This window comes from Tympanuchus pallidicinctus, unplaced genomic scaffold (assembly GCF_026119805.1).
Source record: "Tympanuchus pallidicinctus isolate F22 unplaced genomic scaffold, pur_lepc_1.0 scaffold1, whole genome shotgun sequence".
NCBI lineage: Eukaryota > Metazoa > Chordata > Aves > Galliformes > Phasianidae > Tympanuchus > Tympanuchus pallidicinctus.
In genome coordinates, this window is record NW_026294618.1 from 47,513,912 (window position 1) to 47,527,142 (window position 13,231).

Below are 13,231 nucleotides of genomic sequence, written 5' to 3' on the forward strand. Positions count from 1 at the left end.
GGAGAAGTTCCAGTTACGTGAAATTTGTTCTCTCTGCCATGAAGAACTACCTGTTTATTACAGAACTGGGTTTTGATAAAATGACCCAGAATACAGATACAAACATCTGAATCAATGTATTTAAAACTGAAATAAAATATTAATTTTTAAAAAATCGGAAATAAAAAGCCCTAGATACATATCTTCAACATCAGCAGTGTGATAAGGAACACAGTAGCCAGATATGTAGCAAAGTTGTTATGATATTGATGATATGGGGATATTCAGCACAGCATGATGATAAATCACAATATAGCTAGCTATGCTGAAAACAAACATATATAGGGAAACAAAACATAATGACATAGCTTTTAGCATCATCATTTTTCCCAAGTAGCACGGTCACTCAAAAGGACGATCTGTATCACACATAGTTCCAACTGCTACGTGAAAAAAAAGGACAATTAAACCTGCTTTTCTGCTAATGCCGCTGTACTCTGGATATATGAAACATTTGAGCCTTTGGGTTAAATCAGATCATTCAGAACAGTCAATCCACATTAGCATTCTCAGGAAGACTTCATAAAATGAAAAGCCATATAAAGCCTGTAGTATACACAGTCTTTGGCTGATGTAAAGTATGCAGCCCTTAAAGTATGTTCATTGGTATCAACAGGCATTCAAGACTATTTTTAAATGCTTTAGTAACCTATGGATACCTTTGATACAATTAACAGAAGGATGTAGACTCAGAAAAGCTATGTGTTAAGTAATTTGGAGAATACACGTTACAAACTTGGGTTTTTCCTAACCTCTTAATCCCATTCATAAAATGCACTCTTAATCCCAGTCAAAGTCTAATGCAGCATCATCCAGCTCTGCTATTGAGAAGAGAGATTTTCGGGTGACCGCACTGTCTTTACTTGCGTTTCCCAAGGCAAAACTCTTCCTTTTATTAGGATTGCTCACAGGCACCTTCAGCGATGGGCTGTGGCTTTCCTTGTTGTTAGTGTCAGTCTTGACAGGTGGTGGAGTTTCTGATTTTGAGTCAGGACGTGACACAAAGCAGAACCTAGAGAGGTTTTCTAATGTGCTGGAGCATACTCTCACTGCACTTGGACCACCAAGCTTCTCCTCTCCATCTCTTCTTTTTTCAGTGGGTGGAGGTGACACATCAAGTGTGACATCAGAACGCAGCAGTGCATTTCTTCCCATCTCTTTCCCTAAGGCCTGACTCAGTTGCTCTTCATTCCCTTTATTACCAGTTGATTGCTTTTCCAAACTCTTTTTTCCTAAGCGAGTCAGTGTCATCTTGTGTTTCTCAGGTGGACAGCAATTTTTTTGCAGCTGCTCTCCCTGGAGTTGCTCTCCTGGTTTAACAGTATTTTCACTTGGAAAAAGGGAAAATTCTGCATTTTTCTTCTCAGACGAATGATCATGATTTGTCCTCCGTCTGAAAGAAAATTTAGCTAGTTTAACTGCTGGAGGACTTTCACTGCCAGTAATTTCTGGCTCATGAGAACATGCTGTCTTTGCTTCCTTCCCTGCTTGACCTTTACTTCGTTTTCTCATGGAAATTACTGCATGTTTTGCTGCTGCAGATGCACTGTTATTTTCATCTCCTACTACTGAGTCTGTATCGCTTGAAAGATCCAGCAGGCCAGACACAGGTAATACTGAGGGAAGGGCCTTTGCTTCAGAGTTCTGTGTGCTAGTAAAGAATCCATGTGATTTCTCTGTGCGCAGCCTCTGCAGGCTTTTAGAAACCCGGTGTGTAATAACTGATTCCTGCATACTGGCACTTGTTGACGTTGGGTCTTGAATGTTTGCTTCTGAAGAAAAACATTTGTGTTCCTCAGTCCTTTTGCTGCTTATCTCAGAACCTTTGTCTTGCTCCAAAGAAGCACACAGAGTAACAGTTGTTAGTGACCCTCTTATTTCATTTTCTCTCCTTGAGATTGAAGAATTTCTTTCCTCTGAAGAGGAGGGCTTAGATGTGGATTTTAAAGCCACATTATCTGGAGATGTCTTCCAAAAAGTTTCTTCAGCATCAGTGTTTCTGTCCTCCAGGCTGTCAAACCATCCCAGGCTGCCATCATCACCTGTCTTGTTAAGGTTAAACAAGCGTTTTGTACCTATGTTGTTACCAGGTGTTGGGTTGCATAAGGTTTCTGGGTGTTCATCTCCTTCACAATTGCTTTTGGGCAAAGAAGGCTGTGGACAGGAGTCAATCTTTTGTTGATCTGAAGGTTCTGACTGAGACTTTTGCTTTGACTCAAATGTATTTTTGCTCAAGCATCCTGTAGTAGCACTGAAGCTTGTCTCTTCAGGCTGTAACTGGCAAGAATTTCCTTTTTGTAATCTGTAGAATGAAAAAAAAAAAAAAAGAAAAGAAGCAGTAGTCAGTTATTTTTCCAGTTTTCTTCCTTTATTGTCCTAACAATGATTACTATGTATGAATGGTGAAAAGCTACAAATAATGTTCAAGTATCTGAGTAACTCAGTTTCATGTATAGCTCTCCAGAAGCTGGTGTTGCAGTCTGAGCTCATTTTGATATCTCAACACCTTCTGCATTAAGGTGTAGAATTTAGAGTTCTTCTATTATATGACAGAAAACACTGTATTTGAGAGAAAATACTATATTGACATATATTTTTAGAAATCATTATTTCAATTATTTACTAATAGACCTATTCTGATAGAATGCACTTAAGATTTTGATGAATAGTTACAGAAATGACCTTATTCACCAAGATGTACTGATAGATGCTTGTTTTATCAAAATGTGGTTTAGGGGAAATACACTGGACAAGTCTTCTAATACAGAATGGACTGGTTTAGAGAATGTTCATTAAGTGTTCTCTAAGTTACTTAAGAGGGTGGCAGAAGAAATCATCTTAATTTGCAGTACAAGGGTTTCAGGGAGATATGGAGAAAACCTTTACGAGTATTAGGATGGAGCAATAATGGAACAAACTACCCAGAAGCAATGGGAAATCCCCTTCATCAGGGAGCCTGAGAAGAAGATAACAGAAGGCCCTGCCAGAAAGGTCAACTGCAGACCTGATCCTACCTTTGCATCTCATCTTCCATCCCACACTGTATTTCAATAATCCTTTATGAACACTTGTTTCTTAAAACAAGATTTCTTCTGCCTATTGGAGATACCTCACTTTTACCTCCTTTTATTGCCACTGTGCTTAAGGTCCTTACTATAAATTACAAAATGAAGTCTGAAAAACATCGGAATGAAAAAATGTGTTTTCCCACCTGTTCTTATTCCCTTAGCTTTAATAATATTAATCATTTGTATTCTTTTAACAGCAAGAAACTACAAGTTTCTTTAAAGCCTGATCTCATCCCATTACACAAATATTTGTGTATTTACTTTGTATTTATTTCCCACCAATCACAGCGTTCTCACAGTTCCAGTGAGTTAAAGGCTCTCTGTTAGAAACAGAAAATAGACTTTCCAGAGGTTACTGCAGTGAATTGAAAACTAGAGTAAAAACTGAAAATTTGTGTATAAAAATAGAAAAATTCAACAAAATAACAGAGCTTTGATTCAGAATTCTATTTTTCATTACAAGAACAGCATGAATCATAAGCTCAACACAAAAGGCAGCAAAAAAATACAAAGCAGATCTTCTGTTTTCCACCAAGCAAGTAACAAAATGTTTTACACAACCACACGCTGAGATACAGAATCTTGTACCCTAGTAAATTCAGTTGGAATTCACCTGAGTATAGAATTGAGATACATGATGGGTACCAATATAGGTTGAGATAATAAAATTATTGTTGCATTCCATAACCCAGAGAGAGAAATGATCTTGTGATGATCTCAGTGTTACTTTAATACAACACTTATTCACGTCCTCTAAACAACAAGCCCTTCCCCAAGGTCAGATTGTGTTTTTGGACTCTCCCTAGAAATCATTGTCAAGCGATTCTTTTTCTCTGTTGAATTATTTTGTCACTGCAAATACCTGTCAAGTCTTTGTAGCTCCTTGTGCAAAAGATGTTGCAGCTCCAGTCGCTCCAATATGAGTTCACACTGCATTCTGTACTGTGCCATTGGGTTTTCTGGGAATGAGGTGTGTAAGGCATTGATGGCTCCAAGAAGTGCACCTCCCTATGGCACCAGAAGAGATTTTAAAAAATAAGTTCCCTTTATTATTCAATATCAGATTTAAGCAGCAGAGACCATTCAATACAGAATTCTCTCTCAGACATTTTAAAGCTTAACGTGGCAAATGTTTACTGAGGAACTCTAGTGACACAAAGAATCCTTTTAGATCTGTTCCAGCAGGCAAGGTTGCTCATAAACATGGAATAATTTTATGCTCATGATTGCCGTTTACTCCTCCTCAGTGTCTATTTTATTTCTTTGTAGAAAAACAGAATGTCCATCTACGGCTTGAGAACATCATTATTAAAAACAGACATTAGTAATTAAAAGTAGGTTTCCAAATACCTTGTAAAAATTCTGTTCATGTAAGCAACTTTCATAATGGAAGATGTTCTGACTGCTGATTTTTTTCACTATTTTTTCCTATTTATTTAAATGGAAAGACCTGGGTATTAAGGCTTGTCAACATGAGAGAAATCAAACTGCAAAAATATTTTTGAATAGATGTAACTATTTAGGAGTAATTCCATACTTCTAATCTTGTGAGAAATGAAGTAGCTTTTATATGGCACAGAACATCTGCACAAAGTGATTTGTTCAACACAAAATATTCTACCACAGCTCTTTGGAAAAACAAAACAAACTAAACCACAAAAACCACACACCTGTTTTGCCACAGATTAGCCAGCATTTACCATTCCTGACTAATCTATAAAGCTCAATCCAACTGATCAACAACATGCTTATCAAGCACCAGGAAAGCAGCAGCAAAAGAGGACAGTCTCTAAAAGCAGAAATTGCCATACAGCATTTCATGGCCCTCAAGTTTTCAATAAAGGCAGCCTCCAGACATAGAGATTCTGAGTCGATAGGTTGCCCCTATTGAAAATGTGGTTCATGTGATGCTGTTTGTGGCAATTAGGTTTTTTTCCATTTTGTAATTTTAAAAGTTCATTTAAAAAAAACCTCATATTGAAGCAACATCACTCACATGGCTAATTCAAGCCCCCTAAAACCAATATTAAGCAATATTAAAACTAAGGTTGGCTGTGCAAACATTAATGCATCCTACTTAAGTTATTGTTTGTTTTTTTTCACAGATCATTTAGGTATATAACAAATTTGTTCTATATAAAAGAAGTTATGAAAAAGATTTTTGTATGACACTTATTTGTTTCATAAATCTATTTTATTGTGAGTTTTTCCTTATTTGTTTCAGGAATTGTAAATTGTACAATGAGGTAGGGGCTGTAGAAATGAAAGCTTGGTCTGTTGGTTAGGACAGCTAAAAGCTACTGATGAAAATGAGATTCAATCTCTGTGCTAATTTCCAGTTTTTATGAGTCTGAGTGAGACAACTAAGCAAAGGTTTTGAAAGGCAATAAGCTCCTAATTGGGAGCTTGATGTGGTGTGTGCACAGAAGGAAACTGCTGTCAGTAGAGAATGTGCTCAAACACTCAGAGTGCTACTGCTCTGAAACTAAGCCCAAACCGTTTTTCATGGGACACGCTTTAGTGGATAATTTCTTCTTGCATATATCAGCTCCAAATTACAAAACAGGAGTAGTACCATCCTGTCACTTTACAATGACTGCATGAATATAAATTACTATGTCTGAAATACACTGGAAATGAATTCCACAGAAAAGCACATGAAAAAAATAGAATTCTATATGCAGAACAGCATTTGAACAGTAAGTAATAAAACACTGAGCAAAATATTGACAAGGAGTAGTTGCTTTTAGCTTGAGTACTGTCAACTTGTGATGTAAGAATCCAGTTGGGAAAAAAAAAGGAACACATGATTATATATTTCAAAGCAGATGCCCATTGGGTACAACTACTCCTGCTCTCCCTGAGAAAAACAAAGGTGAACAGAGGCTAAAACAAACAGGCAAACAAAAAGCCTCAATAAACTGGGATAGTGATGAAAATAGGATAGTACTCCTTCTCATGTAAGCTCACATGAAATATCCAAATACTTCCCTGAGAACTGTGAACTTTGATTTTACACTGGTAAGAATATATTTTTTCATAGAAGTTGGAAAGATGACACATAAGATAAAATTTGCTAAGCTGAAAGTTGAACTGAAAGGTGGCAGCCAGTCCTTTAAGAATGACATTGGTGCTTCTGCATTTCCAAACTCATTCTACAATTAGGCAGGAAATGTAGGATGTATCTACACTTAAAAACAATTTTTTTTTAATTCAGTGATAAGGAACCACTTTCTGAAAAGAAACCACTGCATGTTGCTTTTATTTAGATTTTAAGAAATCAAAGTAATCACTTCCTTTAAAAATAATTTCAGTGATTTATTTATAATTTTCAAGTGGAAAGTAAAATTTGGCCTTAAGTAGCAGATCTCAAGTTTGCCAATTCTTAGAAAAACACACTTCCTCCTAAAAGTGAATGAATAGAACAAATACAATGAGCACACAAACTGCTCCCAGGTAGTCTCATACAGTCACAATTCAGGGACATTTCTCCCCAGCACTGATTAGACATATGCTTGTTATGCAAACCGCAGCCCTCAAGGGACAAAGAAACATGACAAAGTGACCCGTTGTTAAAATAGTACCTTTTTTTCCTACATTTATTGGTGTTGACTACATACAGATTTACAGATGGCAATATACACTGATTAGTCTCCACTTTTTGATCTGTCACGAAAAAAAAAATCTGAGTATTTCAGGTTTCTTATATCTCAAAATCATACTGATGCGAAATCAGTGCCCCAGCAAATTCCAACGTAAGTAATTAGTTTTATTTACAGGTAACGCTTATGTGGTATCTTCTGCTCTTTCAGTTGGATACAGTGTTACAGGTTATTTTCACTCAGATGCAGTACTGTCATTGAAAAGCTGAGCTCTTCAACAGAGTGCCAGATGAACAGCAGCAGAGAGGAATAATCTTCTGCGACTTACTAAGGTCAGACCTTGCAGTATTTTTTAAAGACAAATTCCATGTGCAAAAGTGCACAGTAGATTATCTGTGGCACAAACTGCAATTAATCTCTCAAGCTTCATTAAAAGAGAAAGGGGGATCACAAGGGCCACCCCTCACATGTGACTTTGTACATCTACCTCAATGCACTTTATTTCAAATAAGGTCCATTTCCACTTCTGCAAAAGTCTTTAACATATTTGAGCTAATGGATGCTATAAAAATTGCTTTAATTTTGACCTATTCATATCAATCTATACAGAAATAGAGGATGCCAGTTTGGACCAGACCAATGATCTGTGCAGTAGAGTACTCTATCTCTGACAGAACCCAAACCAAATAATTCAGAAGTGCAAAACACCCCCATGTGAAAAATACAGGATAATCTACTTATGGTTACTTATTTTCTACTCCAAAGCATTAATCTTTATTTCTCTTTAAAATTTTCTATCTGAAGGAATACTGTCTATTTTAAATATATTTTAGAAGTAAAAATATTTTCCAAGTTTCCATTTAAAAAAGCCTCTACCAGATTCATGTTCCTTTTTTTCTGCTCCAAATCTGCCTCTTTTCTTTACATTCATTATCCCAATGATGCTCCAGTAAATTATAATGTAGCCTTCCACATTCTTTCAATGCCTGTTTTCACTTTTTTTCTTTTAACTTGGAAATATTACACAAATCCATGTGATAACTAGAAAACACAATTTTCAGTGTATGGCAACCAACATACTGAACTATTAAGGTTTCTCAGAGTAAAATTATTTTCCTAAAAGTTCTGTGAGTTTCAGTATCACCAACAGCATGTTTTAAAATACTTTAATTGCAATGCAAAGCGTTGATCTTGGCAACCAACAGAAGCTTTCTCAAAACGATTGGTTCTCTCATGCCTAGTTCATGAGCAACAAGGTAATGACACACAAGAAAAATTCATCAGAGACTATTAAAGACAGCAATGTAATAATTTTTCCCTCAAACGGTCTTTAAAACGCAAATTATTATAGCATAACAAAATCCACTTCATCCAGAGTTTCCATTATAACCTATGTTTAATGATTTCCGTCATCAAGATGGACCAAAAATTAATTGTCAAGGTCTCTGCTGATCTATTTTCCATGATAACATGAAATCTTCTCAAAAGAGATTAAAGGAGTTGGCATATATCTACATGATAAATCCATTAATGTGATATTACAGCAATTACAATGTCTGCAAGAAATCTTACCTGCATAGAAGACTCCATCACTGATACCACAGTCACAGCATCTTCCAAAGTCACAGTATCCCTAAACATCAAGCGGGCATGAGCTAGCAAAAACAAACGGGCACTGCGAGTATGAGTGAAAGTACATTAGAAGTTCAAAGCAATTTCTGTACTACAAGGGAGATGATATTTCTTCCAACTTCTTTAGCTCTTCAAACACTTGTGTATGGATCTAACGTAAACATCAATACGGTCCTTTTGATTTTGGTGTTAATTCCAATAGAAATTAGAAGACTTAGTTTTACAAATAAAGAATGTAATGTGCTTCTGAATTACAGTAACAGGACAGTTTGAATAACACTACACAAAATGCTGTATTGTACATAAAATGCTAGATATGGCAACAAAGAATGGGATATAATTTATTACATGTCAGAAAAGATGTAATTTCTTCTAACTGCTCTGAAACATGCTTTTCTCTAAGTAGCTATATTTTTTCTTGCTTTCTTTTCATAAGACAGCAAAACAAAACTGATTTTTTCAAGTGGATATAATGCAAATTGAAATAATTTTCTACATGAAGCTATCCTAATTGGCTGTGGAAACATGGTTCTTATTCAGCGTGAGAAAGTTTAATTAATACCATCTATAAAGTACTTTGAAAGAATGAAGTCCTATTAGAAGTCTCAAATATGAGGCACACAAGAATATAAGAAACCTTAAATACATAAGTAACATGTGGAGCTTGAAGAATTTATACTTAAAGAATCTTAAGAATTTATTTCAACTAAATAGTATCCCCTGAAAACTGAGACCAAAGTATAAACATCTGATGCAGAAAGTACTACAAAGCTCACTGGCGTATAAAAGCATGAAGACCATTTATGATTCTTTATACAAAAATACAGTACATTCTTTTAAATTCACCTTGAACATAGTCAATATGACATTTTAGAAAATGAAATCATGTTAAGATAGAGATCTATGCTTCCTTTGTTTTTGTTCTTGTACATGAAATATAACTTGAATTTACAGTTGCAAATGTTGTAGTCCCTACTGCAAAATACAGACTTGATTACTGATACTGAAGGAAACAAAAACGTGCTGACGTTCTACTCATTTCAGGACAGTTCTCAATAATTGACACCTTTCATCAGGCAGAGTAGAATGGCAACCCAGGGCTCAAACTAAGAAAAATGATTCCTGAGATTCGCTTTTCGTAACGACACATATCTTTGGAGACTTTTTTCTCTAATATAATTCCTTCCAATGGCTTTAGTCTTCATTATGTCTGTGAGAACAGTGAAATTAAAACTGATATTGATCATCCAAATACAACACTTTTTCCTACATTCAAAATCTCCAAATCTCTTTAGATCGTAAAGTAATACAAGGTTCATCTACCTGTATCTCTATAGAAAAGCTGCTACTCCACTCACTGGCTATAATTAAAGTTCCAATCTATTCATTTTATAAAGGTTAATTGGCAGCCTAAAAATACAGTTGTCCCAGCCTTACCTTCTGCAAGGCGTATCAAACTCTCCAACAAGCGAATGGTGGTTCGGGCAGCATTCCGGCAGTCGCTCTGACGCTGCATTTGATAATAGCGTACAAGGATCAGGTTGCTCTCATCAGACAACTTTGGCTGTATCCTTTTTATAAGGCAGAAGTAGGTTTTCATCTTCTCCATGCTCCAGAGCCTTTCTGATTTGCTAGGGCAACCTGCGTAACGACTGCCTCGTCAGTGAACATACGACAGATATGAAGCCCTTTCCTAAGGATTACTGTTAATTAGGTGGGTGAATATAAAGGACATTTCACTGTATTTCTGGGGCCTTTTGGAGTGCCTGCACATTAGTCCTTGAGGACTTTGTTAAATTCCAGTGTGGAATGTTGCATACCACCCAATCCCTCCCCTAACACAACCCACAGCAGAGCCTGCAGTAATTCCAACAGCAGTGCTGTCAGGCTCACTGCCCACCAGACGGTACGGTTGTTATTAAGCGCTCCAGTGCTGTGTAAAATGTAAAGTGCCACATGACTGCTGTACTTCCTCTGGCTATTTTACCTGCTCCAAAGAAACCAAAGACTACCTGCCATATTCTGAACATTTTTTGCAGGGATACATTTTGGGAAGGGAAGAAAACGAAATAAGCTACCTGAAGGAGTTCCTCTAATCACTTGATCTCTAACGGGGATCAAAGTCATGCTCCTAAAGCAGATGAGGGGCTGGTTAAAATCAAATCACACTGCCCTTCCTAATTTCACAGCATGCAGCTTTTGCACACTGTTTAAGCACTCCATGAATCCTGTAGCACACGCAGCTCAGACTTGTTCTGTCTGAATTAAGTTTCCCACTCACAGCATGTAAAATAGTATCATGTGTAGGATCTGCACATCAAGTAATAAGGCCAAGATGGAAACCACCCACTTACTGAGCTGGGCTGATGGTCTGATCACAGAGTAAAGGTAACTATGGCGTTCACAGATCACCTCTCCTAATTAATCAGTGATCTCTATCTTATTCCTACTAGAAAGACAACCACCATCACAGGCAACTATCACAGCAAACACATGAACACCGATTCATGCAAAACGTTGAAAAATAAAATACTAAAATGAAAGGTGGGGGGGGAGGGAAATAATTTAAAAAGACTGCTCTTACCTTTATTTTGCAAGATGAAAGACGAAATGATACGGTCCCACTCCTCGTTCTTTGTATCTAATAACACTAAGACCAGGTCAAATCTGCTCAGCAGGGGACTGCCAAGAGCTATGTTGACAGAGACAGACTCGGTAGGATCATAATGGCCTTTGGGGTTTGTTGCTGCCAGTATGGTTGTCCTTGTATTAAGCTTACATACCAAACTAGAGAGAAGTAAGATGAACAGCTGAATTAAGCTGGGAAAGGTAAACGATTCCAAAGTGTTAAGAACAAATACCATGTTTTTATGTTATAAAGACCACATCTTACCTTCAAAGAGTGCTAAGAGCTAATCAATACATATAATTGTTGTAGTAATGAATATTACACACAAAGCTTTTCTCAGTCAGAGAGAATAGCAACTAAAGACTGTACTCAGCACATCAAAAGTAGCTAGGCAATATTCCCACAAGTCATTTTTCTATACAGCTGGATCCTTAGCTGATTAAAGTTAACATAGCTTTTCAGAAACAAATGTTACTTTGTGCATTCCTACGGTACATTTTTTTCACAATTAAAGGTAAATTTTGTCTTAATTCACATTTTAAGAAAGCAAAATAAAATGGAGCATATGTTTTATTCCTGTCTGTAATCATATTTTGGATATTAACCCAGTCAAACAGCGATGGCAGCCATATCAACTCTATTTCCAGGGTAACTGAGATTTTTCTCTCTTAACAATACTCACCTAGTCTGTGTTATTAAATGTGGGGCAATGTAACTATTTCAGTTAAGGAAGCAGTTATTCTACCTTTACTTTGACACCAAGCTAGAATTTTAAAGGTAAAAGGTAAAGTTGTGGTTTGTGGTCTTCAAAACTCAAACAACCGCAACAAGGAACCCAACTAAAATACATCACTATCTCATCACGCAGAAATACTGCATTGTTTCCAACCATTTATCCCCATCTGCACTGCTGACAAAAAGGCTGACACTTCCCCACATGAGGAGAACATGATCTATCCACTTTCTGCCTAGTATTTTTGCAAGGGCTGCATCAAAATTGGTTTGGGTGAAAAAGTATGAGTGAATGCATTTTTAAGAATGCATAAACTGAGCAAATTCATGCATACTTTCGATACACAGCACACTATAACACAGTATATAACATAAGGAAAAGGTGATGCATTAGATGTCATACAGGCAACAGGAAATGTTGAGCAAAATCCCAAAAGAGAATGCAACAGACAGGAAGGGAAGAGGAGGTGAGTTGTAAAGTGGAAAAAATGGCAAGAGCACAAGAGGCTGGAGAAAGATTCAGTGCAGATGCCCGGAAAAAGAAAGGACATGATCAACTAGAGGATACAAGAAGATGCGATGGGAGCAAGACCAGAGTGGATGGGAACAAGGACAGATGTGGAAAGGATGGTGCCTTCTGAGTAGCAGACTTCACTAATATCAGCCAGGGGATGATCTGGGCCCAGACATGAGCAGCTCATAGCTGAGAGAAAGAGGTTTGAACTCAGAGATCGAACTGGCAGAGTAAGAAGCAGCAGATTTGAATAGATACTGGTTTAAAAAGAGTGGACATGAACGCAAGTAGGAATTTATATTCATGCCTTGCCCAACATAAAAGTTGGAGCAGTCTGGAAATCCAGTATTATTAGATATTGGAGAAAAGAAATCCTGCTTTATGAGTTCCAATACTAACTTCACTAGGTTCCTCATTTCACATACAATTATTATGATAGCTCCCACAAAATGACAAGAACACAGTTTTTAGGAAAGAGTCCTTGTCTAAGCGCAGCAGTAGACTGAAAATCCGGAAGTTATGGGCCCTGGGCAGCCTGATCTAGTATTAGGTATGGAGACTGGCGGCCCTGCCTATGGCATGGAGGTTGGAGCTTGATGATCCTTGTGGTCTCTTCCAACCCAGGCCATTCTATGATATGATTCTATGATAAGTGAACGAGGTATGTCTATGAAATGTCAGTTCACCTTGTTGACCAATATCACTGAGAACAAAACTATGTAGTACAATAAAGAAAACAGCTGTAATCTGTTAGCATGAAAAGCATCTCTTCAATTTGTAAGTGTACGAGAAACATTATTTTGTCACATATGTTAACATGCCACTTACCCTGCTTTTGCTACACTGATGGTTTGTTGCTCCATTGCTTCATGGATACTGGTTCTGTCATGTTCTTTGATGCTATTGAACTCATCAATACAACAAAGGCCTCCATCTGCAAGCACCAGTGCTCCAGCTTCCAAGTTCCACTCCCCAAAGTCCTTCACAGCAGTCACTGTCAAACCTGAAGAATCAA

At 37.1% G+C, this 13,231-nt stretch overlaps 1 protein-coding gene across 1 annotated transcript in view; it reads right to left on the reverse strand.

Moving 5' to 3' along the window:
* Positions 1–224: 224 nt before the first annotated feature.
* The window catches only part of MCM9 (minichromosome maintenance 9 homologous recombination repair factor), a 45,519-nt gene continuing 32,512 nt past the window's right edge, over positions 225–13,231 (reverse strand). The window contains exons 8-13 of the mRNA XM_052680284.1: positions 13,045–13,219; positions 10,926–11,128; positions 9,779–9,982; positions 8,282–8,364; positions 3,970–4,115; positions 225–2,341 (exon numbers count right to left, since the gene is read on the reverse strand). Coding sequence (XP_052536244.1) covers positions 820–2,341; positions 3,970–4,115; positions 8,282–8,364; positions 9,779–9,982; positions 10,926–11,128; positions 13,045–13,219 — 2,333 coding nt within the window. The 3' untranslated portion in view covers positions 225–819. The remainder of the gene's footprint in view (positions 2,342–3,969; positions 4,116–8,281; positions 8,365–9,778; positions 9,983–10,925; positions 11,129–13,044; positions 13,220–13,231) is intronic.